Here is a 26,969-nt window from a genome sequence, read left to right as displayed (position 1 = left end):
CTCTTTCAGAGCCTCTCCATCCTTTTGGTATAACGATACTACTTATAAGTAATTCGGATTTATTTCTTTTCTTGTATTTTATTGACTGAATTGACTGTTTTCTTATTTTCACGGCTTAAACCACAGAATGATTTTAGTTAGACAACCACTGGAAATCTAGAAGCACTGAATGTATGATTCGCCTTAGAACGAAACTCCTCATTACAGAGAGAGCATCCACGATACCTCAACCATGAAACAAAACCAAGATATTCGGTCTCGAGCACAGACAAGACCATTCATCTAGTTTTAAATCATTTCTAACTGCTTGACACAAATTTTAAAATAACATCGATTATAACACTTTAATTCAATTGAAAAGAATCATACTTATTAAACGAATTAATCATATAAGATAAGTAAGTTATTTACAAATTTGTATACTTAAATAATGTTCTTCATTAGACCTTAATTACATTTTATTCAGGTAATAATTCATTTAAATTATTTATTGAATTCATTAATTGTTTACTTAATTCATCACATTGTGTTAATAAACATGAAATTTGACTAGTTAATAAAACAATATTCTCAATTTGTTGAGATCCGGATAATTTTGTTGAGTCATTTATTGAATTTGTAATTGTATTAACTTTCTTTGGACTATTGAAAGGACTTTGAAATATTGAATTAATGGAATGTTGATTATTGTTGATGCCTTTCTCACGTGCTTGAAATGTTTCAACAAGTTGTGAAATATCTCGATCAATCTGTTAGAGAAAAAAAAGTAAAGTAAGAAAAACAAAATTCATATTACAAATTAATTTTTTCGTTAAATAACTACAAAGGGTTAATAATAAATTAATTTGATTGTATCCATTACAGATTATCCTCAACTGGAAGAACATTATGAAACAGGGAACACTGGACAGCTATATTTTTAGGGGTCCTATTCAGCAGGTCATTTAATCATTAGATTACCCTATCTTTACAGCTCAAATCAATTTAGTTTTGCGGAGCAACAATCATCCAGAAATATCCACAGTGAAACAATTGTTATTCACAGTATGAGATGATCGTTTCCCTCTATTAAAGAGGTATCCATAACTACTTATTATATTTCAGATCAATTTTCTGACAGTCGATAATCTTGAAGAGTTATGAATGGGATTTCATCAATGTATACGAAAAAGATAACCTCAGATTATAAACTTATTATTACCAGTGATCAATTAATAATCAACAGTAGTAAATTTTGAAATCTTTATTTGAATAAATTATCCAACATGATTTACTAGTTGATAAATTGAGTTTAGATATATTACGAATTTTAAGGTGAAATGATAGGTGAATGATTATGCACACGGTACACAACTAAAGGATACTGATTATGAACCTATTCAAGGTCTTGGTTTGTATGTTGTTGACTAGGCAAGAAAGAGAGATATATGTAAACCCATGGTTTGTGTATATCTTATTCAGGTAGCCAAAAGAAGCCTGTTGATTATTTCTCTGCCTTTTCGTTTGGATATCGAATTGAAGTAAGCATACAGAAAGTGCATGCATATGTGTCTGAACCGGACGACAGTAAAACATAGAGCTAATGCAGTATCAAAAACGTCAATCGTAAACATATTAACAATGTGAAAAACAATAAAAAAACTAATGTAGTCGAAAATAATAGAAAAAAGTATGTATACTCACTTTATTTTCTATAATGATCAGATCAGATTGTTTTTGTGACAACTCAGTAGTATATTTATGCAAATATTGCTCATAGACTGATGACATTTTCACCAACTGTTTCGTAAGAAAAACAAAAGAGAGAAGACTAAAAGAGTAAAGAATAAAAAAGCGAGAAAACAAGGAAAAGTATGTTGACTACAATCAACTTAAAACGTTAAGGGATATCGTCTTGTGTAGACAAGTTACAAAAAGGTAGACAGTGAGAAGAATTAAAAATGAGTAGCGAGGATAATTGTTTACCAGTTGTACATCGCAAAATATAAAGGTTTTACTTAATTCAATTTGCAATCATTTGGATTGCTTTGTTATCGACTGTGAACTGAATTAAAATTTGTAGTTGTTGCATACGTGAGTGACTTTCTGAAATCAGTAGTCAAGCGGATACGTCCAGCGTTTAAAATTAAAGGTACTGTATCCGGATTCCAGAGTGAACAACAAATGTGGAATGCAGGTACATCCGGGTGATGAGTTCTGAATAAAACGAAATGTCTGTCCTGGATTTCACTGCTAAGTATGTTACATCTATTCTGCAAAGGTCTTACGACTGGTTGTATGTAACAGTGTGAGTGTGTTCTGTTGAGAATTCTCAAATAAAAATGAGACAACACCATAGAGATATTTAGTAGTCAATCCATAAGTTCCCGACTGTATTAGTTAGTGAAAAAGCAGCAATTTCAAAATTATTGGTGTGTTTAAAATTCATCAAGATCGGAAATATATTCCAAACTATAGGATTATTTTCATCTTTTAATTGGTGCATAGGCAACAGTTTGAATTGATCAATTTGTCAGTTAGTCATACGTAACGTACAGCGTGGTACATTTATGCATCACCTCAGGTTGCCCCACATCTCATCAGCATAACGAGATGTTAGATTAATAGTGATAGTAAGAAGAACTAAGCACAGACAATAAAATTCAAGAAGAATGAATTTGTGAAATAAAAAATATAAGATCATTTTGAAACTTCAGATCTAAAAGGAGACCGAGAATGAACGCAACTGTCGAATTTTGATCGGTTCCCAGTCATTTCACCTAACATCCCCAAACACTGACTACGACAAGTATGTGGATCCCAATCAGGTAGTCCGCAGCTACGAGGATGCCTCAGTTCAACAACCACTTGGTGGACTGACCTCATGTTTTAATTTCACCGCCTCCAGCTTTCTGTTAGCTTACTCCTACACTATGCATCACCCATTAAGGTAGACGGTAGTTAGCCATACATAATACACATTCCAACCACATCAATCAATGACGGTTCAGAACCACACTAACTAATTTTTCATTTTCACCATGTACCCTATACCCAACCTCAATATTGCTAACTCGATGGTTTCAATATGTGCGTAACTGTTCAAGAGCATCCGCGAACAAATAATAGTAACTTACAGGTATACTGTACAGCACAATTAACTATTGTGTAGTATACTCTTCCCTTGGTTGACAGATAAGCATTTCACTAGCCCCATAAGTGAAGCTGGTTGGCAAAAGCCCATAGAACTTTCTGAATCCTGGGGGAGATTTCATCAGGCATTAAACCCACTAAGACTGATGAGACTCCTAAGATAATTGAAATGGTCGATGTGCTAGACCACTTCACTTCCTATCATTAGTTTAGGCGTAGATACAAACTAGACTCAATACTTTGTTAGTCTTTACAAAACATTTGATTATATGTGTATCAGCGATTACTGAAATCATTTTTCCATTTGCAACTGACTGTATTCAACGAGTTTCATAATTTATTTCGTCCAGTTCGTACTTCCGACAAGATTCTAGCAAATCAAAGTATAGAATACGACCAATAAACTCAAGTATATTGACGTGATATTTTTTATCTGCCTAGCCACATATCCTTGTGTTTGTTTGCACTGAGAGCTGACCGTTACTGCAGGGTATTATTGCCTTAAACGGAAGTCTTTTAATCTAAGCTAATTATTATTCATTATTAAACCATTAACCATTATATTTAAGTGGAGTTTTGTTCTCTGGGCTGGATGGTTCGGTCGTGGAGCTTTCATTGTAGAAATGAAGTGTTCGGATTTCTCTGCATATGACTCACAGCTTGTCCTGTAGACCTTGATTTTGATTGGTTATTGTTGACCCTTAACCTGCCATTGTCTTCCACTTTATTTTGATTGTATCTCCCATTGATTTGATTCTTCATCTCATATTTGTCCATGTTTTTTCTGATTGGTTGACAGAGTGGATTGATATCAATGCGTTTGTTGATTGCTGATTGACCTGAGTGCCAAGCTTCTATCCAAGATCTCAACATTTGCCAGTCGAATGTGTCCACATGGATTAATATAAGTGAAGATATGTCATGGAGTTTGACAGCTAATATTCGTGCAGGGGAAGATGAAGATGGTATCCACTTTGTCTGTAGTGTTTTTCGCAGTTGTCTCTATTTATTTTGTAGATAGGAGATGCAATCAAAATAAAGTGGAAGACAATGGCAGTTTAAGGGTCAGTGATAATTAATCAAAATCAAGGTCTACAGGACAAGCTGTGAGTCATATATAGAGAAATTCGAACACTTCACTTCTACTTGAAGTTTGTGCTGATGATATTGTTCAGAAGAACAATGAAAGCTCCACGACCAAACCATCCAGCCCAGAAAAAAAACTCTACGTAAATCATCCACTTCAGCTACAAATCTTCTCCATTGTTCATAAATATTCAAATAGAAATGTTACATATAACTAAGACGATTGTATTTTATTTCAATCAAACCCAGTAAGTCTAAAACAATCTTTCTACTTAGCAAGTCGTAGAGCCATCATCAACCATACCTAAGTGAAGATGAAATTCATTCATAGATTAATATTAAATTATGTTTGCACATTTATAACAATTATTTTCAATAAATTCATAAATATTTCTCTATAATCGATAATTGACAGATTACCGCTTCATAATCGAACTCTGGAACATGTGGAATAAATTGTCTCTTTTTAAATGCTGTTGACGTTGAGGACGATAATGATGGAATCGATTGAGAGGTTGATGCATATGGTTGATTCTCCATTGTTGCTGCCATTGATGAATGATATTGTACTTTCATAGTAGACGAAATTGGTTCAAATCTAGAAATCCATTGAAGTTTTTTTAATATAACTCGACCTAATTCTGTATGATTGTTGTAACCATCTCTACTGCCACTTAAATCATAATGACTTGAAGTATGACGACCACGATTGACAATTAGTACACCGGCATCAGCTTGTTTACGATTAGTCGTTGAGGATAACTTGTCGAATGAGGAGTAATTTAACGATTTAGTCGAAGAAGATCTTTGACATATATCTAAACCCAGCTCAGTTGATGAAGCAAAAGTATCTTTTGGTAGACTAGATACAGAAGTTCGTTGTTGGTGTTTTTGATTAGAAGGACTTTGAAAGCTACCATAATTGCAACTATTGTTAGTGTTGTTCAAATACGATGTACTAGCAAGTCCCGATAATGATGAACGACGCAAATCATATCGAGGCGAAGAAGGTAGAGATGAAGAATGACCTAAGGACAACAGATCAGTACATCCATAAAAGGAATTACATTCAAAGTGAAATAAGATCTAGTTAGTTAGCTATAATAAACAACATATAAATTGAGATAGATGTGTATCAGTCCAAACTGCTTTATTTCAATACAACATAGCAAGGACGGAATTTAACAGGATGAGAGGTAAGTGAACGAGTCAAAACAACAAAATGTCAATAGAAAGAAACATAAAGGAATAAGCGCTTAGCTCGATTGGGTCATTTCGACATGCAAGTCCGATAATCACGTTAAGGTAGAAGCTACGGCTACAACCAATCTATTATTCTTTCTCTGTATTCAAATGTCACGATGTTATTCACAAGATAGTTGAATATGGCTATAGACCTGATATATATTGAAGCATCTGTAGTGAATACACAATTTAAATTGGCTATTTATGTTCGTAGATGATAAATTTCAGATCGTCTAACCAATTAATTCGTTTTTTTCATATAAACATATTTGAATTCGTAATTTCATCTAGGTTTTTTAGTTAGTTTGAATTAAATAGAAAACCATTGACATCGAACAGAAAGAGACGGTTATCTTTGAATTCACACTTTTGGAAGACTTTAAATCATTACTGGTCAGTAAATTCATGTTTATTTCATAATGAAGGAGTATTATGACTGGAGCTAGCCCCACAGAGTTGTCCTAGAGTAACATATATATATACGTATATCCACTTGAAAAATGGTCATTCGAAATATATGTATTATATTACGTTATAAAAGGAAAAACCAGGATAACAGATCGAGTTAGAAGGATTCTAATAAGTTACAGCTTATTTAGAGCAATCATACTTACCAGATCTTTTTGCTGACTGAAAAGAATTTAGCTGAGAATCTCTTGTGAAATTATGCAACTTCTGCTGACTAACACTTTGTTCTGCACCCATTCAGTTCGGCATTAGGACGAAAATAGTTTTAGAGTCTACAAAATGAATAGAGATAATAGATTATAGTGTTTACCATACATTTACAGTCTGTGATAGCCTAGGAGGGATAGAGAGAGAAATTAGGACAAATAGTCAAGGTAGGAAGAAAATGATAACCACACTTTTACATCAGAGGGAAATTAAACGCCACTATGATCTATAGAGTTATCAGAACCATTTTTTAGTCCAAAGTTCCTGAGAAATACATTTCACAAAGATATTCGACATGAAAGTAAAAAAAGAATCAGTTAAAAATAACCTACACTCGGACGTTTTAAAAGTGCTCAACTTCAATGTTCTTTAGTGATCCAAACAGGTTGGTTTATATTTTTGAGTACACTCGTATAACGGTAGAATTAAAAGAATAAAATTTAGTGAATGAACTTTCCCAACTCTAATGGGGAATAGGTCTAATAAACTGATTGATAAATGGTAAACAAAATAGATTGTCATTTATTAACAAGATTAAATTTTAGTTTACTAACCACATGCCATTGAAACAACTTAAGGTTCTTGAGGACTGGATCAAAAGCATATCGATTGTTTGAGGAAATCAAACATCCTTACATTATAACATTATTATTGTGTTCAACTGAAAGACTGGATAATTATATTTTTTAAATCATCCATATGAATGATTTTAGCATATCGCTATTTTCTAGACTGAATATATTAATTGCAGTTGATAAGTTTCAAGTAAGTCAATATGAGAAAATTCTGAGGAAGAAAAATTTGATTCTTTGAATAACTTTAACGCAAACCAATTTAAGACAGCAACGTTTCAAGTGTATGTTGTCCATTATGCAAACAACAGATTCCTCATTTTCGTGACTACTTTTAACGCCCTCCATATGTATCAATATATATATAGAAATTCTTGTTCAATCTTACAAAAAGAACCGGTAGTACACAACAACGGTAGTGGCTAAAAATCTCTTTTGATTGCTATTTATGATTCATTTAACCTTATAAATAAGGTATAACATCACAACATTCAGTGAATCTGTCAATAAATAGAAAATTACTACATTTTTTATACGAAACAAAATGACGAAATGTACTTTGATGCAGAATTCTTGTTTAAATATTAAAAAAACGAAATTTAGCGAAGGGATCTTTTCTTTCAACGAATTTATTACGAAGCTGTACAATCGTATATACATAGAAGCACCGTGACGACATATGAACAAAAAATAAACATGATGACGTAATAGAAAGATTATAATCCTAGATTACGTAATATGAATAACAACAATAAAATATTATGTGTCTGCTAATAAAAAGCCATGTAAAATTAATAAGTTAGCAACGAATTATTATGTGAATAAAGTAAGATGATTAAAATGTTTTTTGGTACCAGAAGAAGTTTTGTGGAGATTGTAGTAATTTCAACAGTTGAGATCATGATTCGATTGAAGCTAGACCACTATGGAAAACCTGGAAGCACTGGATGGCCGTTTCGTCCTAGCGTGGAACTTCTCAGCAGTGCGCATCCACGACAACGCCCCGAGGGATTCGAACACAGGACCTATCAGTCCCGCGCCAGGCGCTTGACCAACTAGACCACTGAGCCGGCGCCCAACGATGTTAATGTCTAAATTTAACTAATCCACGAATTTGAGCGACACATCCACCATTGTCATCAGTGAGTTACTAAATCACAACTGACCCGGTTGAACTCCACTGGTCATTGGATGCGCACTGCTGAGGAGTCCCACAATAAGACGAAACGGCCGTTCAGTGCTTCCGGGTTTTCCATGGTGGTCTAGCTTCAATTGACTCACGATCTCAACTGTTGAAATTACAATGTTTTTGTTACAATAATTAAAGATGATAAAAGTGCATAATAAAATGAAATAATATCAGAAACATTTATGAATAAAATCATAAAGATATGAGACAGAATTAAAAAGAGAGGAATATATTTTCAAATACGAAATATAACAATAATAATAATAATAATAATAGTAATAGTTTAAGGCCAAGGTAATGATAAGGATATGACGTACTTCTTTGGTACACACAGTTTTAGCTTCAACTCATGGATAGCAATAGTTTCTTTTGTTTTAAGGAGTTGGGTACGAAGAAATCTAGGTAATTTTGCACGGATTGTGTAAACAATCTTGCAATCAACCTGTGGATCAGTGGAGTGATTAGAGTCTATTAAATTTTCAAGAATAGAACTCTTAACTGCTTTTATCTCACCGTTGTAGAACCATACTGGGATATTTCCTCATATCCAAGTTGAAAGCAAGCGTTTGCTATGGCCTATGAACCTTGCTCCACAAGAGTAAGTGGACTGGTAAATGCAAATAGAGGCGACCAGACAATAAAGCTGATTCCTTTACGGATCCAAAATACAATTCCTACTAGAGGACGTTAGTAATATAACAATAGTATAAGATTTAAAAAATGAATAATGGTTCAAAAAAGCTCACCAATATTATTTTAAAAGAACCGTTTGGTGAAAATCAATCATTTTGAACATATATAGCTTATTAGTATCCAAAAACATTTATTTTAAAGAACTTCAATGACAGAATTTCAACGTTGATTTTGGTTAATTCCCTAAAGGAAACTAAAACCAGTTTAAAATCAGAGATGGGGTTTTGTGGATATTATAGTAATTTAACGGTTGAGTTCATGAGTCAATTGAAGCTAGACCACCATGGAAAACCTAGAAGCACTGGACGGCCGTTTCGTCCTAATATGGGACTCCTCAGCACTAGTAACTATCTCCAAGAGGCATGTCCTGGAGTTTTCGTGAGAAGCCATGACCAGTGGAGTTCAGTCAGGTCTGCTGTGAAATAGTAACTCATTGAAGACAATGGTGGACGGTGGCGCAACTTCCTAGATTGTTTGAAGTTAGACATTAACACCGTTGGATGCCTGTCGGCTCAGTAGTCTAGAGATTAAGCGTACGTGTACGAGACCGATAGGTCTTTGTTTTGAATCCCGGGAGCGGGACAGTGGATGCGCACTGCTGAGGAGTTCAGTGCTTCTAGGTTTCCCATGGTGGTCTAGCTTTAATTGACTCATAAATTTAACCATTAAAACCAGTTTGCCAAGTAAAACGTTGAAATCATTTAAATTTTATTCGATAAGATCATTTCAAATATAATTTTACTTTCGATCTAATTTCTATTAAGCTATTTACTTAAATTTTGACAAATGTTTATGTGAAATATATAGCTTATCATGTTTCTTCATCGTTATATATGATAATTCTAAGCAAATACAAGAATTCATAACATTCAATTCACTTATTATCATAATTATATTCTCTTAATGTTATTGACAGTTTATCTTCATTTTTTGCGTGTACAGTAAACATTTAGTTATTTCACAGGTTAAAATCATGAGTCAATTGAAGCTAGACCACCATGGAAAACCTTGAAGCACTGAACGGCCGTTTCATCCTAGTATGGGACTCCTCAGCAGTGCGCATCCACGATCCCGCGCCCCGCGGGATTCGAACCCAGGACCTACAGGTTTCGCACGCGAGCACTTTACCACTAGACCAGTGAGCCGGCATCCAACGGTGTTAATGTATGCACAGTTCTCTCATTTCGATATATTTACTGTGATTGCTGAATTTGATATAGTTAATGAATATTAATTAATTTATCATAATTTTGATAATTATTCTTATATAAAACACTGTTTCTTCGATCGTACTTCACAAATGTAAACTCATTGTGTAACAATCAACTGAAAGAAGACTTCTGAAATCTTAATTAAGCATCTCAACTACTTATAGTTAATAAGATGCCTTGTAACACACATATAACACTGGAATTTAAGTCATGCTATAAGAAAATTAAACGGTGGAAATTCCATTTAGTGAACAATTTAAAGATCAATGTATATACTGCATAAAATTGGAAGTTTGAAGATTTCAAGCCAAGGGAAGTTATAGAAATGTAAGACAGATTTTTCGCACAATAGGGAAACGTATATATTCAATGAGCTGGAAAGGATCGCCCAGGAGGGTTGGATGGAGAATGTTGGTGAGCGGCCTATGCTCCTCCATGAGGAGTAACAGGCGTAAGTAAGTAAGTAAGTATATATTCAATGGTTCCTAATGTTTAATATATTGATATCCATTTATTACGAGAATCATTTCATCATTCATTATAACTCCAATTGATTACTTTGAACTGACAGATAACGAATATTATTTATCAACCGAGAACAGAATAGTTTGAATGTTGTGTTGTCCTAATTTTGAAACTCTTCAGTAGAGCACTTTCAAGACCTTAAACATCGTCGAATATAAAACTTTCCGACATCTTGGAGAGCACAATGCATTAAAACCACTAAGTTCACAATCCGAAATGGTAAATATTTCTAAATCCCGTTGACTTGTAATACAGATCCGTCGTTATCCAAATAACATAGGTGATATTTGGCTTACTGTTATATTCCATTTAATTTCACTTTCTCACTTGAAATCCTGGAATCCTTGTTTGTAATGGGAACTGACTCCAATAAAAACAGTATTCACAAGCATTTTACTTTGAAGAAATAATAATTTATAGGCCATTTATATTGCACACTAATCTCAATCGGAATACCACCGAAAGCCAGGAAGCTATAGGCGGCTATTTTGGCTTATTATGGGATCTAAACCGTTGGATTCGACTCCTAATGAGGTCATAGGTGCATACTGCTAATGAATCCCATGCTAGGAGAAAACAGTTACCCAGTGCTCCATGGTTCCAATAATACATCAACTCAGATCAATCTATAACAAATACAACCTAAAAATTAAATCAACCCCCACAAAATCCCTCCAATGATAAAAAATAACTAATCAATACAGACAAACAAAAATTGCTCATTTTACTTGACGGAAAAAACTTGAAGTGCTTTTGTAATCAATTTATTATACACAACTTGTTTAACGTACTATACACTACAAACATGTTAGGAATTATAAAAATTAGGAACAAAATAATAGACCAAAAACGAGAATGAAGGAAAGAACACCCTAATAATAGGATGGGAGACGATAAAGAAACCAGTTTTTACTCAATAGTTACTGAGGTAACAAAATAATCAAGAGCAAGTCATTTGAAGGACAGGTAGAAAGACAGTAGGACAGAGCATATATATATATATATATATATATATATATATATATATATATATATATATATATATATATATATATGTTTGAATTGTTCAAGTGTAGGAAAAGGGGAAAACCGATTGGTATCACAAATGAATCACATTTTCTGATGTTACGTGTTAAATACAACAGATCTCAGTCCAATTGTCGATGAGAAATAATAAGTCGTGATACATCACGAGCACAAAAATTTGTACGACATGTTGGACAAGGTACACGTCCAGAAAGCCATTGAGTTGGTGGACACCGCATATTTGTTTGTCTTGAAGCAAACCAACGTGCTAAACATTCTAAACACCATAATGGTCTACAATAACATATACCGCATTGATTACTATCTAATGGTTGATTACTATTAATTGCTGCTGATGATGAAGAAGGGGTGAGTGAACTTTCGCATTGACGATTTAAAGTGACATTAACTTGTTGTACCATACATCCAATGCACTGTTCCAACTCCTTTAAAGGTATAAAAAATATAACAATAAAGTGTGCAATAAGATAATTAATAAAAACCGAAAGAATAAAAATGAGTGAAACACTATCAAAAACATGAAGCGACAAATTAATAACCTAGTAAGCAGATATAAATTGTCTATGTACTAGACTTTGTACTATACTTATTATGTAAAGATAGATAGGATTTGACTTTTCGAATCAGAATACATGCAGTATGGTTGAAATCTAATATCTGGTTAGTTGATACTTGAATCAGTTACTCAGTCAATATTATGCAACGGAGAACTTTGCCCATATGTGTATCCGTTCAAGTTGCCACATCATGATCAGAATGGAGAGATGAATTGTAACAGTAACCTTTACAGCCAGTTAAAATAGTGAAAATATCAGTGGTAGTGGGAAACATTAGGAAAAGAAAATCTGTTTCGAGAAGAAAGGATGAATTTGCTTGATAAACAGTATGAGGTTATGTTAAAATTCAAGATCTAAAGGGAGAAAAACAGTAAGTTGATCTGTGCCATTTCAACCGATTGTAAGCCATGTCATTCGATATCTCCGAGTATTAGTTACTGTTATGTCCGAGTGGAGATTAAATTACAGGTAACTCCCGAGGACTATTAATGGACTAATATTCTATAAATATTCTTATTGTATAATTAGTCAACAATTACATTACATATATTTATATTCCTCTTATTATAAGCTTTATTTTGACCTATAACTTATTATTGTACGATTTACGGTTCTTAAGTTATGTTCAGTTTATTAACTACTGCCTCCCACACTCACAGCCACTTTTTGGGCTTATTTGTGTACAAATATTATTTCCTATTTTATGGTACGTTGCGGTCTGTGTGATTGATATATAAACCAAGTATGCCTGAAATAAACGATCTGCTCTGATTCTGGTCTGATCTGCTCTGATTCGGAAGCTGGTATCTTGTTCTGGACTCAAGTGGAAGGGCTCGTAGGACATAGGACCAATAAGGACACTAAACTGCCCACACCGGTTGAACGTCATTGGTTGGCCTAGTGTAAAGATCCGTATAATTCGTATTCGGATTGGTAGATAAGTCGTGTGATCGAAAAGTCAGACATCCAAGGTCATAACAGTTACCTTAATCGAGTGGTAGTAGTATGCACTGACTAATACGGCTTAGTTCAATAGCCAATGGTCTCACAAACTGATATTATGTTTTGATTTGGACGAGTTGAAATTCGAACCACATATGACAGGAAAATATTATGAAGATATATATATACTCTCGAAAATATTGAATATTTCTGTTAAAGTGAGTTTATAAAAATAATCAGACAAGATGAAGAATGACAGGGCATACGATATTTTTGGGAATAAAATGTTTAAGGATTAGAAAATGCCAAAAAAATTAAGAACGAAGCTATTTTCAAAACACCGGTAATTCTGACAGTTTACGTTTTGCTGTTGAAATATGTTCATTCAAACGTTTTCTAGATTAAAACAGCAGAAATTTTGTAAAGAAAAGAAGACTTGATATCAAAACACAACCAAAGATAGCATATGAATTCTGCTTGATATATTCAATCTATTAAATACTGATACAACTTTCGGAATGAAAATTGTTTACAGACATGAATTTAGTCATTCTATAAGAGACTTACATCAGCTGAAGAGTTACCGATGAATACGAAGTGATAAACAGCAGTTTTGTTAAATTATTAGACTCCTTAGTCGTGTGCGCTCGCAACCGTACTTATGACTGGCTCTACGAACTTGAGGTCTTGCGACGATGAGGATACCTTTGGAATAGTGGATGAGGTGGGGACTCTTGAAAAGTTTTAAGTTGAAACCTGGCAGCTATTCAGTAGTCCCTGATTTCAGTCACTTTGCAACGAAAAGTAACTTCAAATAGAGAAATCTGCACACAGCATCTTATCAATCGAAATATACATATTACATTTAGGTCATACCGTAAAATAGTGTACATAAGGAATGACATACAAGTTTCTGAGCCAAACAATAAACTAGCACTATTGTGTGAAGGTTATTCCCATCATTAGGCTTCAGAAACTTCGGCAAACGTAGGACATGATTTAAATTCATTACTTACTTATTAACAGTCAAGTAACATAACCGACTGTCAAAAGTGCTTTGAGAGAATACTTGGCTGACGGAACTACTGTGGTGAGTGAGTGACCGCAAGTGTATTTTACTCGTGCAACTGAGCTTTAAACCTCATCCGCATAAGACACTGTTGTGATATTTAGTGTACGAGAATTCGTACTGGTACTCAAGTTCCCCGTACTCGATGCAGAAAGAAACTTTTGTTCCCATACTCGTATATATATATCCCCTACAAAATTAAGCCATCAATGGTGTATGTCTCATTCCTAGGCAATGTAAGGCATTGCTTGACCAATCGTGCACACATTATTCGTACGATTTCTGATTGACCCCATTGTATAGGAGAGAGAGCTACTAGCTAGATGACTGAACGGCATTATTAGGAAATTGAAACTATCAATTATGAACAAAGTATTCAATTAGGTTAGTATGATTTTATACAATGAAAATGTTTGACCAACGGTCAAAATGAAAGTAACAAAAAAACCAAGAATGTTAACATTTTATTCACCATATTACATCATAACACCAAGTTAAAATTCCTTCTACTTCACTGACATTTTTTATTTCAGTAAAATTAACATTGAAGTAGGGCTAAACAAATATGACATTGATCACTGCTTAATGATTGGTCAATTGTAAATATCTCAGTCTGACACAATGTTCATCACTATCTGGATAGAACACAGTGGTAACGTCTCAGAATGGTGAAACTAGGTGATTCATATTCAAATCCACTAGGGAATACCAATTATCCAAATGATGTAGATATGTCCTGCTGATGAGTGTCAACCAGCACGTGACTTAGGTCTAAGATTTCTTGTCGACAGTCTCTAATAATCTAATATCAATATATGTTTTATTCAAGACATAGGATTATGCAATACATACATTAGTTACGTACAATTGATTTCTTTCTGAGCATACCTTTAACTGAATCAATTGATACAAAAAGAAAATTCAACAATCAAGTAATTTGATATCCAACTGCTGAACTATTGTGTCGCATTTATATTGCATAATCTAGTTACATTACTTATAAGTAACTTATTTTATTTCACAATTGTGTTGTCCGCATTTTACTGGTTAGTTAAAAACTAGAACAGTTTTTATTTGTTAATCTTCGATCATACTGAACTGGTCATTTTCTTTGCGTTATTCATGTCAGATATCGACTTACTGTTGCTGATTTTATCAACTAAAAATGAAGATTAAAACCTAAGCTATTCTTTTCTAGATGTCCTGTTTTCTGAGCTAGGTCGTTTAATTGTGAAGCCTTCAAAAAGTAAATCATGATGTTGTCTGGAAAGACAATGAAAACTTCACAATGGAACTATTTAGCTCAGAAAACACAGTGCCTCCAAAATGCTTAGCCTGAACTACAAATACTGTTGATCCTTAATGAATGAAGAATTGTACAAATATCTAAGTAAGTACACTGAGAAGCTAAAATAGTCTTTTGATTGTGTAAAGAGTAAATCAATATATAAACTTCTTTTGCTAAGGCAGGTAAGATGTTAGCAGAATTAATACAATTGACTGGATATTGGGGGGGGGAATAGAGGTATGACAAGATTCAGCATAAAATTAATGTTTAAATTTGATTGAGCGTTAATAATTAAGAAGTATTTTGTTCATAGTTGTTGTTTACGAAAATGAGAGGATGAAAAGCGAATGTCCGGCGCTTTAACCGGATTCCAAATCAATGGTGCACATGTTCTCCAGTATCCTGCGGGAACAAATGGCGTATGAACCAATCGTTGGTCACCGGCTTCCATGGGACTGCATCTTCTTACGATGCTCCACTGCCTTGTGGATCAGACCTTCAGGTCGAAGGCTCGGGCAGTGACCCTAGGAAAACCACCTGCTTCGGTTTGGGCACCCGAGCAGTATCACAGCCCTCACACATATCGAATGAGATTTGCGTGGCGCATATGTATTTGATGCCTCCTTGTAATAATATCTATGTGTTAAAATAATAAACATGAAATACAAACAACTCACATAGCCAGCTGGTAGGTTTACCGGTTGATTTTCATCAACTACTTGTGTAAATGCATCAATAAATCTTTGAATAATTGTTGGCTCTAATTGTACACCTTGTGCTTGTATTAAAGGGAAACGTAGTTTACTGCGTAACTCATCTAAATTTGATGCTGGCAATCTTGAAATAATAAATTGGAAATAATATTAGAAGAATTACGATTGATATCATCAATATAAAGTCTACTGAAAATACAAAGCGACATTTTTATTGTTGGTGTTAAAAGTTTTTAGCTCACGAAATTTATGACGCTTAGGATTATTAAAACACTAATCAGTTACCAAACACAGAAATCAAGTGTTCAAACGTTATAAATCACACGAAACTCAATGATGGGTAACGGTGGAAATGATCAGAAATGAACATATTGAGCCAAATTAATTAAAGAAAAGATATACAAATTATGGTTTGATTCTGTTTCGAGTGAAATATTCAAAACAGCGTGAATTTGAATGCCACTCAGGAGAAAACATTATATTGATTAAATTGAGAGTAAGAATCGAGGAATATAAAGAATTGAAGAAGAAATTCGATTATGAACAAAGTGATCTTGAGTACTGTAAAAAGTATCAGAGTGGTTATTATTGATCGGTTGCTCACATGATATAAAAATACTCCAGCATAATATTGGCTTAGTGGGGTTACGGTGTTTAACTTTCAGCCGCGAAGTCCCAAATTCGAACCCCGACTTACCTAATTCGTTTCGAGCAACCTGGTAGTATCATTAGCCTTTAGACTAAGTGTGGCTCATATCTAAAAGTGCCCGGTGAATGATTTATTTACGTAAACTCACTCTATCTGCTGTCAGAAAACACCATCGTTGGAGATGACGGTTGTCAAAAGGAAACTTCTTACTGCCATTCCACCTCTGTGCAGTTACCAGTATAGCTCTGCCCTAGAAAGTTCAGTTTGGTGCTTTTACTCTTACTAACTTCTTCCAACTGGTCTGGTAAATACAAGATGTAAATGATTTTGTTTTAGCCAATTACCTCAACTGGGTCATTACGATGAACAAGTCAGACAACCACATCAAGGAAGCAGCTATGGTCTGGAAATAATTCAACACTATACATCTGAAAGGAAGTGACTTTGGCTTTTATTCACCAATGAGAGACTGGAATAAATTAAAACCCCTGGGTTAACAACTTTCTGAGGATAACATTGAAAGTATCAAGATGAATCACTTCAGGTTGATTGAATCAATGCTGATACTAGATTCAATCAATCCATTAACCTTGTGACTAGAAAATTACCAATCAAAATAAATGCAGTGACAGCTTACTTACAATGTACACTTATTACTACTTACCCAAAACTAAGCAAACACACTCCTGTATCTGTACGTATAAATCTCACTGTAACAATTGTTTGCACACCGAGACTTTCTCCGTCAGGTTGACCACCTTGAGTTAGAGAGCTTGGGTCCAGCACTGAAAATGCTGAAACAACAACAGCTAACATATTTTCCGAGGATTGTTTAAGTATTTTGAATTCAGTAAAACGTGAAGTTAAAATCCATGAATCTGTGATAACAAATCGTCGACCTGACCAATTAGTTGATAAACTTCCTTGACCTGCTACGAATTTATCAGAACGTTGATATTCAGAATTTATTGAAGATATCAAAGCTTTTATACTAAAACAAAATTGAGGTTAAAATATGAAATATTCTATAAAGCACTTCAAAAATTGATCATCATTTTATAAGTGATGTAAAAACTCGAAAAACTGAGTGAGTCAAGAATTTATCTGCTATCTAAATAATTTAACTTATTCTCCATGTACTTTAGGGGATGAAACACACTTCAAGTGGGTAGGCTAATGATACTACTAGGTTATCCGAACCGAAGTAGGTGGAACGAGACTCGAGGCTAGGACTTGTCAGCTGAAAATTGAGCATCATAACCACTAAGCCACAGCTCTAACTGTCCACGAATACAATACGGATCTCACTAGATAGGCAGGTTTGTGTTACGTTAACTTTTAAATACAACTTATGGCGGATCATCGGAATGGAGAATTTCATTGAGGTCACGAAATAAAACAATCTATTTCCAAAGTGAAAAATGCTATCATCAACATAGGAATAATAAGCTAACTTAGGAAATTAAGACTTCGCACCCAAGTGCGATAAACATTACAGATTAATCACTATTTACAATCTATTTTAACCTAAAAGACTGGATTTATACTGGACTTCAACTGGACCGATATATATATATATATATATATATATATATATATATATATATATATGGGTGATCATTTATAACATTGGAACAAGGTTCTCAAGTCAGCTAGGCAAACTTTAAATTTTATCATCCACTTTGATTTGTTACTTTGTTGACAAAAAATTAATGAGTAGTCAGTTAGGAAAATTATATCAACACATGGAGTCACTGATTATTGGTCTAATTCGAGTTAAAAAATTCAACAGTTTGGAAAATACCAGTAACAATAGTAAGGATTTTTTTGTATTTCAATCAGACTGAACCAGCTTCATTCGTATGGTAAGTGATATTTTGACGGGAATATAGAAAGAAAGCTTTTTTGTAGTTAATAAATGTGATATTATTTGTTTAGCACAATCATAAGTGTTAAGTCATAAGACAACAATCATTTGAAAATTAGATCACAGTATATCAGCTGCATATCAGGTTAATGATGATCAGTTTTACCCCTAAGATTTGTTTTATTGTTTATTGATGAATTTCTTAGAATTTTCTACACAATATGCTAAACAACAATGCCGAATAACGTTCATACAACGAAAAGAGGAGGTGATAGTTTTGATTTTTAAAGTATTTGATTAGTAAAATAGTTCTGAGTTAGTGTTAGGTACGAGACATAATTATTTCTCTGAATGAGATTGCTTTCTTTGAAAATTTATTTGTGGGTGCCCAGTATAAAGCATAATCTAACTCTATTTCATACTATTTTTGATCATTTGTCCCTTTATTCAAAGTTATCTGATGAAATAAAGGTCAGTGGTCTCTACAGTCATTAAATTTTAGAGTTAAACTGGGCTCATATACCGAAGAAAACTTAAGTATAAGTAAGTATAAGACAAAATAATAAACTAGTGAGAATAGTGTGATTCAGAACAAGTTAAGGAGTGACTGTCACAAATAAGAATAGACTTATTAATGTGAATGATTAAACACATTGTTTTAAGTATTTAATAGATAAAAAAAGCTTGACGTATCTCTGATTTCATAATAATACGATTTTCCAGTACTTTTAGATTGGAAAATATTGATATTATGAGATATATTTACGAACATTTACCTATATTTTACATTCCTTTTAGAATAAAGAACAAGACAATAGTGGTTTGTTTTTAGAAGTCGGATTAATAATAAAGTTAGATGGTATATAAAAGAATAGTCAAATGGACAATACACTCATTTCTACAGCTCTGTACTGCGTCAATACACAAAGAACTCAGTGAAAATCTTGATTCATCATGCTAAGGTAATTTGATTACAAATCTTAATTTACTTGGGTATCTTTTAGCGATAACTTTTGCTTGAAGACACTGTACGTCACAAAACTACACAATCTAATCAGGGGCTTTCAAGTCAGTAGACGCTGTTTTATGAAAAAACCACTATAAGTTCGCCGCATTGTACCATTCTGCACAACTGAATCACTATTTTAAAGGCCAAAATATGGACAGTACATAAGGTTTTGAATAGCATAACAATTATCCTTAATTCACTAGGTATACAGAAAAATATCTGTTGTAAAATATACTTACGCGACGCTAAATGCGCCATTTGACAAGGATGATGATGCTGTGGCTGAAGATGACAATTGTGAATCAGGTAGTGATTCCATAATAATCCGTTTCAATGATAAAATTGTTGGGTGGCCATACCATGTACCAGATCCATACCAAACTAGATAAGTATGTGACCCAATGACAGATAGACTGCCTATGCCAATCCATAAAATTACATCCCAAATTGTAAATGGAAATGAAATATTTGGAGCAGAAATCGTTACATTTTTGGACAAACACTGCATGAACACAAAATACACTACAATTTAGAAAAAATAATAAATATAAACAAGCGTAATAAAAATTGATGAAACCATAATTAATGAAGAACGTTTGAGCAATGCTAAAGTGACCTTGAGAATGTTCACCTACTAAACAGGACTAAATGAGGGTTATAAACCAGTGTGAAGAATTAGAATTATGATTTACAGTTGATGGTTAGGATTAAGAACTAGATTTAGGGTTTTTATCACGAACTGACATCAACTATAATGCCAAAACGCTAGTTAGCCAAACGGATGAATGAATTTCGCGCCAAAATCCAAGATCTGTTATCTTATACCCGATTGGTTCGTCCATAAATTATAGTCCTGCACAAAAATCTTAGAAATATTAAGTATTAACATAGATTATTAAAGCTAAATAAATGCTATGATGGGATAAATACTATGCGTAGTTAAGCTTTTAGAATGCCCTATATAAAGTTAATGTTTGTACCTTTGTTGTATGACTATTACATATTTAAACTATGGAATTTTATATTCTCCTACTTGTAAACTTTTTCGTGATGCGTAAACTGTTATTATGTATTGTATCTTTATTAAGTTATTAGTACTTTACTATAGACACATTAATCAGTCCTATATAGACTAATGGTGTGATCGGGATTTGACTCTATATCAATGTATGAGTACCTTATAAATTTGAATTGTATAATTAGAAGTTATTTGCCTGAAGTCCTGTTCTATCCTGGATATTGAGCGATCGAGTATGAAAAACTAAGTTCTGAACCGATAGTCATTGTGTTATTCGCAGTTGTTATTTCACTATCATTTTTATTAGTACTAGATGGACAGTTTTGGCAAAATAATCGAAATATCAGAATAGATCAATACGACTGCTCTTATTTTACGGTTTGATCGCACAGGCCCCAAAAATAAATAACAATAAAAATGTTTTATTTTGACCGTCATGTAATTAAATGTAATATACGAAGTAAATTATTTGTCAAATACATATCTGTGCACTCGGCTCCAAATTGTGCTTGAATTACGTAAAAGCCAGTAAGGGTGCCCAGCCATTTAAACAGAATAAGCTGACGACGAGTTGCGACCCATTTCTCTGCTTGAAGCCATATGTATTAACCATTAGTGTACCGAGTAATATATTTATGACTTTTTGGGATTTAAGTATAAGTAGACATGGGTTTTCTAATGACCATAGGTAAAAATTTTACAGATATCTAGTCACATTTTTTTCACATGTCATGTTTTTGAAGAATCTATTGAAAGAAACTACTATGGAGGACAATTGGAAAGGGATCAAAGAAGCATTAACTTTAACGTGCCAGGAGGTTCTGAGTCGCGAGAAGCATCATCATAAGGAAAGAATCTCCATCGGAACCCTAGACATGATTCAAGAACGGAAGAACAAGGAGACAGCAATTAACAACAGCCGAACAAGAACAGAGAGAGTTAAGGCACAAGCTGAATACACAGAAGTAAACAAGCAAGTGAAGAAGAGCATTAGAACTGACAAGCAGAAGTACGTGGAAGAACTAGCAATGACAGTGGAAAAGCTACAAGAAAAGGAAATATAAGATTACTATACGAAACAACGAAGGAACTAGTAGGTAAAAATTGTAAACCAGTCAAGGACAAAGGAGGCAAGCCAATCACTGAGACTTAAGAACAGAGGAACAGATGTGTAGAATACATTGAAGAACTCTGGAATATATCAGCTCCATTGAACCCACCGCACATCGAAGCACCACTTACAGATGTCACTCTACCAACATGAAGTAATCAGGGAGTGCATCAGACAAACCAAGTTTGGCAAAGAAGCAGGGCCTGAAAATATACCAGCCGAAGCACTAAAGTCAGATGTAGAAGTAACTGCAAAGATATTCTATGTTTAATTCAGGAAGATTTGGGAGGAGGAACAGGTGCCAACAGAATGGAAAGAAGGATACCTTATCAAGATACCAAAGAAAGGAGATCTGAGTAAGTGAGAGAACTACAGAGGCATCACACTACAGTTAGTACCAGTAAGAGTTTTCAACTGAGTGTTGTTGAACCAGATGAAAAACTCAGTAGACACCCACCTTCGAGATCAACAAGCTGGATTCCATAAGGATCGGCCGTACACAGACCGATTAGAGACACTACGGATCATTGTTCAACAATCAATTGAATGGAACTCGTCACTATACATCAGCTTCCTTGATTAAGAGAAAGCATTTGACGGTGTAGATACGAGAACCTTATGGAACCATCTTCGAGACTATGGTGTACCTGAGAAAATCGTCAACATCATGCGGAATTCGTATACGGACAACAGTGCAAAGTCGTCCATGAAGGACTGTTGACAGACGCATTCCAAGCGAAGACCGCTGTCAGAGAAGGCTGTTTACTCACGTCCCTTCTTTTTCTTCTGTTGGCTGACTGGATTATGAAAACCTCCACATCAGAGAAACATGGAATACAATGAACATCTTGGATGCAACAGACGATTCGAGCTTCTCAGATAACCTAGCTCTTCCATCCCATAAACACAAACAGATACAGATGAAGACGTGTGTAGCAGAAACCTCTACATCAGTAGGCCTCAATATGCACAACGGAAAAAGCAAGATCCTCAAATACAATATGAAGGACACCAACCTAGTCACACTTGATGGAGAAACTCTGGAAGATGTGGAAACTTTCACGTACCTGGGCAGCACCATCGATGAACAAAGAGGACCCAATGCAGACGCAAAGGCAAGGATTGGGAAAGCAACGGCAGTATTCCTATAGTTGAAGAACGTATAGAACTCAAAACAACTGAAAAATAACATACAGACTTGTTCCATATGGAAATAGTGAGTAACTAATGCATAAACAAGTTTCCATTGAGTAAATGACGTCCGGTGAGTATCTCTAGTTTGTGCTGACTATTATACAGAGGGAAACAACACAATAACCTTGACAGAGATAATTGATAACTCGACTTAGATGTTTAAGCTTATTGCATACCAACCTAAAAATTAATGCATGAGAGTTAGTCGTACATCCAGACTGCTCATTCTATCTTAGTTGAGAAGCCATCCTTGAAAATAAATGTAGTGAATTAAATTCAAAAGTATTTTAGTCCACGAAGCTAAATTACCATCTAACATCCTTTTCACCAAATAAAATACATCTTAAAAGTTACCATATAAAACCAAATACCTACTACATTAATGTAAGTAAAAACGAAGATAATTAAACTTACGAAAGACCAAAGACGATGAAAATAATCGTATCATTACAGTTCTTTTTAAATGATACTGTACAAAGTATAAACTTTCATTACCAAGAAATCGATTAAACAAATTCTCTAATGTTACACCAGCAGAAATAAACTCTGTAGTCGGTGCCATAATGCAAAATACAAGAAGTCCAAATAGTAACGTATACAGAACATCAAATGAATCAAATGTTGAACTAATGAATAATGTATCCATTATCGACAAGGTAGCACTGTCACTATTCACTTTATTGTATTATGTTATAATTACAACAGATAACAATGTAAGTTAACTATTGAGATAAGGTAGGCATTGGAACAAATTGAAAAGTCAACTTTAGTTAATGATACATCTAATATCACCCACAAATTTGTACGAATTTTTCCTCAGATAAAAAATCTAGGAGGGAAAATAAGTTTTATGAGTTGATAGACAAATTCATTAAAAAAAACATGACCCTGCCCTATAAAACTTAGAAGAATTTTCGGGGTGCAAATACGGAATTGAAGGAATAATAAATAATCATGATGATAATAAACCTTATGAAATAAACCAGTTGATAGAAATTTTTTATGAACTGTATAACACGGTTCCAGACAGGTGATGAGTTAAAATCTGAACGCCAAACATGCTTCAAGTATCAAAAGCTCGTTAATGTATAGTAAATGGTTAGACACTTATTCAAACCCCGAAAAGTTGAGTCGGAAGTTATCTCAAACTAAACCTAGCTTTATGATGCAGAAATCTTAAAACAGATAGAGCTCGTTTTGCACTCGCAAACTTGTCACTAATAAGATGCTTGGTGACAGTGAATCCACTGTACTAATTGACGGATGTTAGACGGGTTTTAGCGAGGGAAAGATACGTGCGAAGTAGGTATTTGAACATAGAAGCCTTTCAACCATAGCTTTTGTTTAGTAGAAACATCGAGTGGGATTTTCGCATTTAGTTTAAAGACTTCTAAGCAGAGATAGTATATTTATTTCTATTACGAACATGAAGACTTAATTGACCTGTTCTGTTTAGAATAGGTTCAAATCCTAGTCAGTTATATAGTATAGAATTTGGAACTTATGTGGGTTAAAGCTGCCACGCTCTATTAGGACAGTAAGATGCTAGAGTGGTATGTTCATTTTATTTTTTATTTGAACACATATATATTGGTACAGGAGTGCGCCAAATATATATGCGCCACACAATTTCAGTTCATTAATTGCGTGTGTAGTAAAAGCATTAGTGGCAATACAAAGGATTAAGTAAATATGTAATTTGAGAAAAGAACATAAATTTACGGAATGAAAAGGATGTTTTTAAGATAATTAAATAACGGTTTGAATTGACGCTATGTCGCTATGACGCTGTCGGTCGACTCGTTCTAGAGTCTATGATCCCTTCTTTTTGAAGATATGCATGTAGTTATAAACCAAGTGACGGCAAATGATGTCATTGAGTAGTCATTCAAGCGGATTATCTAGAAGGGAAAACCATTATATATATATATATATATATATATATATATCGCTGGAATAGTGAAGGTATAGTAAATAGCCATATAGTGATAAGTTGGTATTACTGGACATGTTCAAACATCCAAATAACCGATCTAACAAAAACAATATCAGTCAGTCAGTCAGCTACAAGTTGTTACTTCCAACAAAAACGATATATAAAAGTTTAGGACGATTCTTGTATACTCATTTGACGTTTATATCAAAGATACCCACTGATATTTAAACAACGTGAACTTGATTCACATGTAATAGAAACAATTCTAGTATATAACAGTCTCACGTAGACTGCCAACACAACAATAGACCAGATTTGACTCTATGTTGTCAAACAGAGAATACTGAACAAGTTCAAATGAAGCATATACAAAGCGGTTGAATCTCTAGAATACTTGTCAATTAATTACGACCAGAATGATGATCAAAAGCTTATGTAATTGCCACTTATCTGAATATGAAGTTCTAGCCTTGTCACTGTTACACATCTAAGCCCAGTCTTATCAAATGAAATTGCAGGGTTTTCGAGAACATTTTTGCGGCCTCACATGCTTAATGTCCTTAATCTATGCTGAGGTTGATTCCGTTGAATAAGTATGCAACAGAGACGGAAAACAAAATGGAACATTGCTTATGGTCAAGAAGTACAAATGTAGTCTACAAGACATCTACATGTGACGCAATGGAGACTGATATTACTGTATTTTCAAGTTTTATAGAAAATTACATGTAATCTTAACAGAAGTGATCCCAAGTGAAAAAACCTCAACGCATCATTCGCCTTACTTACGTAAGAACAGTAGTGCCTGGTGCACGAAGAATCAAGTTGAACACAGTTGTATCTCCCAGAACAGATCAAGAGCCTTCATTTATCAACGAAAGTTGGGGATCCATTGACTGGTCAGAAGGTACACAGTATTGAAATGACTCTCGGCTTACCCTTATACCTTGTCCAGTATCTAATGGACTATGAATTACAGTCACTATATGTATTCTGTGAGACCGACTGCTGGTTTTATGACAGTTGGAGAATTAAAAACGCTCACATTCGAGCTTGTATGTCTGGTAGCTATTCACATAGTACTCTTTTGGTGTCCTAGTAATCCACTTGTTTGAAAGGATAGCTGATACTATAAAATATCAGGTAGCTGAAAAAGTGAATGTAGACAAACGATCTATCTGGATTACGACTACAAAACTTGCGAACGTACCTTGAGATTTATCCAAGTTCCAGAACGTCAGTGAACCATTAAGGTTAATAGGTGATGGTACCATTAGTTATTGAGCATTAGTATTTCCAAATTGTTCGCAAGAATATATAGTCATAATTCAGGTAGGTCGGATTTTCACATTTATATGAACTACCATCGTAGTTCAGATATCGATATCATATATATTACTCCATTAGCTTGAAAACGAAATGATTAGAGTGCACCTGTATCCCATTTTGTATTGGGCTGTTGTAGCAGTTCACGTCTAGCCAAAAAGTTTTGTGTACTAATGGGAGCATGAAGTGACGTGATTAAAGAAGGATGGAAAATGATGAAGGGAAAACCAACGGCCTACCAAGTGCACACAACGCACTTACATAAAATATTGAAAGTGATATGCGATAGTTAACAAAAACACAAAACTTGGATCAAACCAGACTGGGAATCGACACTGTAAGCAAACAGTTTAAAAAGTTAACGTATAATCGTCAGTTAAAAATTGAGCCACTTTGATTGAACATTTTTGCGAATAGTTGAGTGTTTACCGGATCCTTTGAATCTTGTGCATTCACGCACTCATATCGTTGTTAAATGGATCATTTATGTGAATAATCGTTTCCACTGTTGTTCATTTTTCCTTCTAATCTGTCACGATTACATAATACAATTCGATACTTCATACGTTTAATTCGCTTTTTGACGAACTGACTTCGTTACTGATCACAAACTGTTGTTCTGATACAATAGAAAATAGTAGAAAAGTCCATGCGTGTCGAAATATGCTCGTGCTAAGGTAAGCAAGTAAAGTTTGTCAAGGAAGAAGACCGGTATATATTTATATGTTTATTTTGTAACAGTATAGGGGTTGTGGAGATTATTAAGTTTTTGATTGAGATCTTGAACCAATTGATGTTAGACCATCACAATTGAAAACCTGGAAGCACTGGACGGCCGTTTCGTCCTATTGTGGGACTCCTCAGCAGTGCGCATTTTGTAACAGCCGAAAAATTACATACAGAGAGGTTTTCGCA

The 26,969-nt window shown here is 34.2% G+C and overlaps 1 protein-coding gene across 1 annotated transcript; it reads right to left on the bottom strand.

Moving 5' to 3' along the window:
• On the bottom strand, positions 1-26,428 carry MS3_00009132 (uncharacterized protein). The gene is made up of 7 exons (XM_051217465.1): positions 23,207-26,428; positions 19,709-19,991; positions 17,258-17,584; positions 15,909-16,068; positions 6,078-11,800; positions 1,684-5,246; positions 1-749 (listed from the first exon to the last, which is right to left on the bottom strand). The coding sequence occupies exons 1-5, from the start codon at positions 23,436-23,438 to the stop codon at positions 11,477-11,479; spliced, it is 1,326 nt and encodes a 441-aa protein (XP_051064876.1). The 5' UTR covers positions 23,439-26,428; the 3' UTR covers positions 1-749; positions 1,684-5,246; positions 6,078-11,476.
• Positions 26,429-26,969: the final 541 nt, after the last annotated feature.

This window comes from Schistosoma haematobium, chromosome 5 (assembly GCF_000699445.3).
Source record: "Schistosoma haematobium chromosome 5, whole genome shotgun sequence".
Taxonomy (NCBI): Eukaryota; Metazoa; Platyhelminthes; class Trematoda; order Strigeidida; family Schistosomatidae; genus Schistosoma; species Schistosoma haematobium.
Note: the sequence above shows the minus strand (reverse complement) of the source record. Positions and strands in the feature narration are given on the sequence as shown.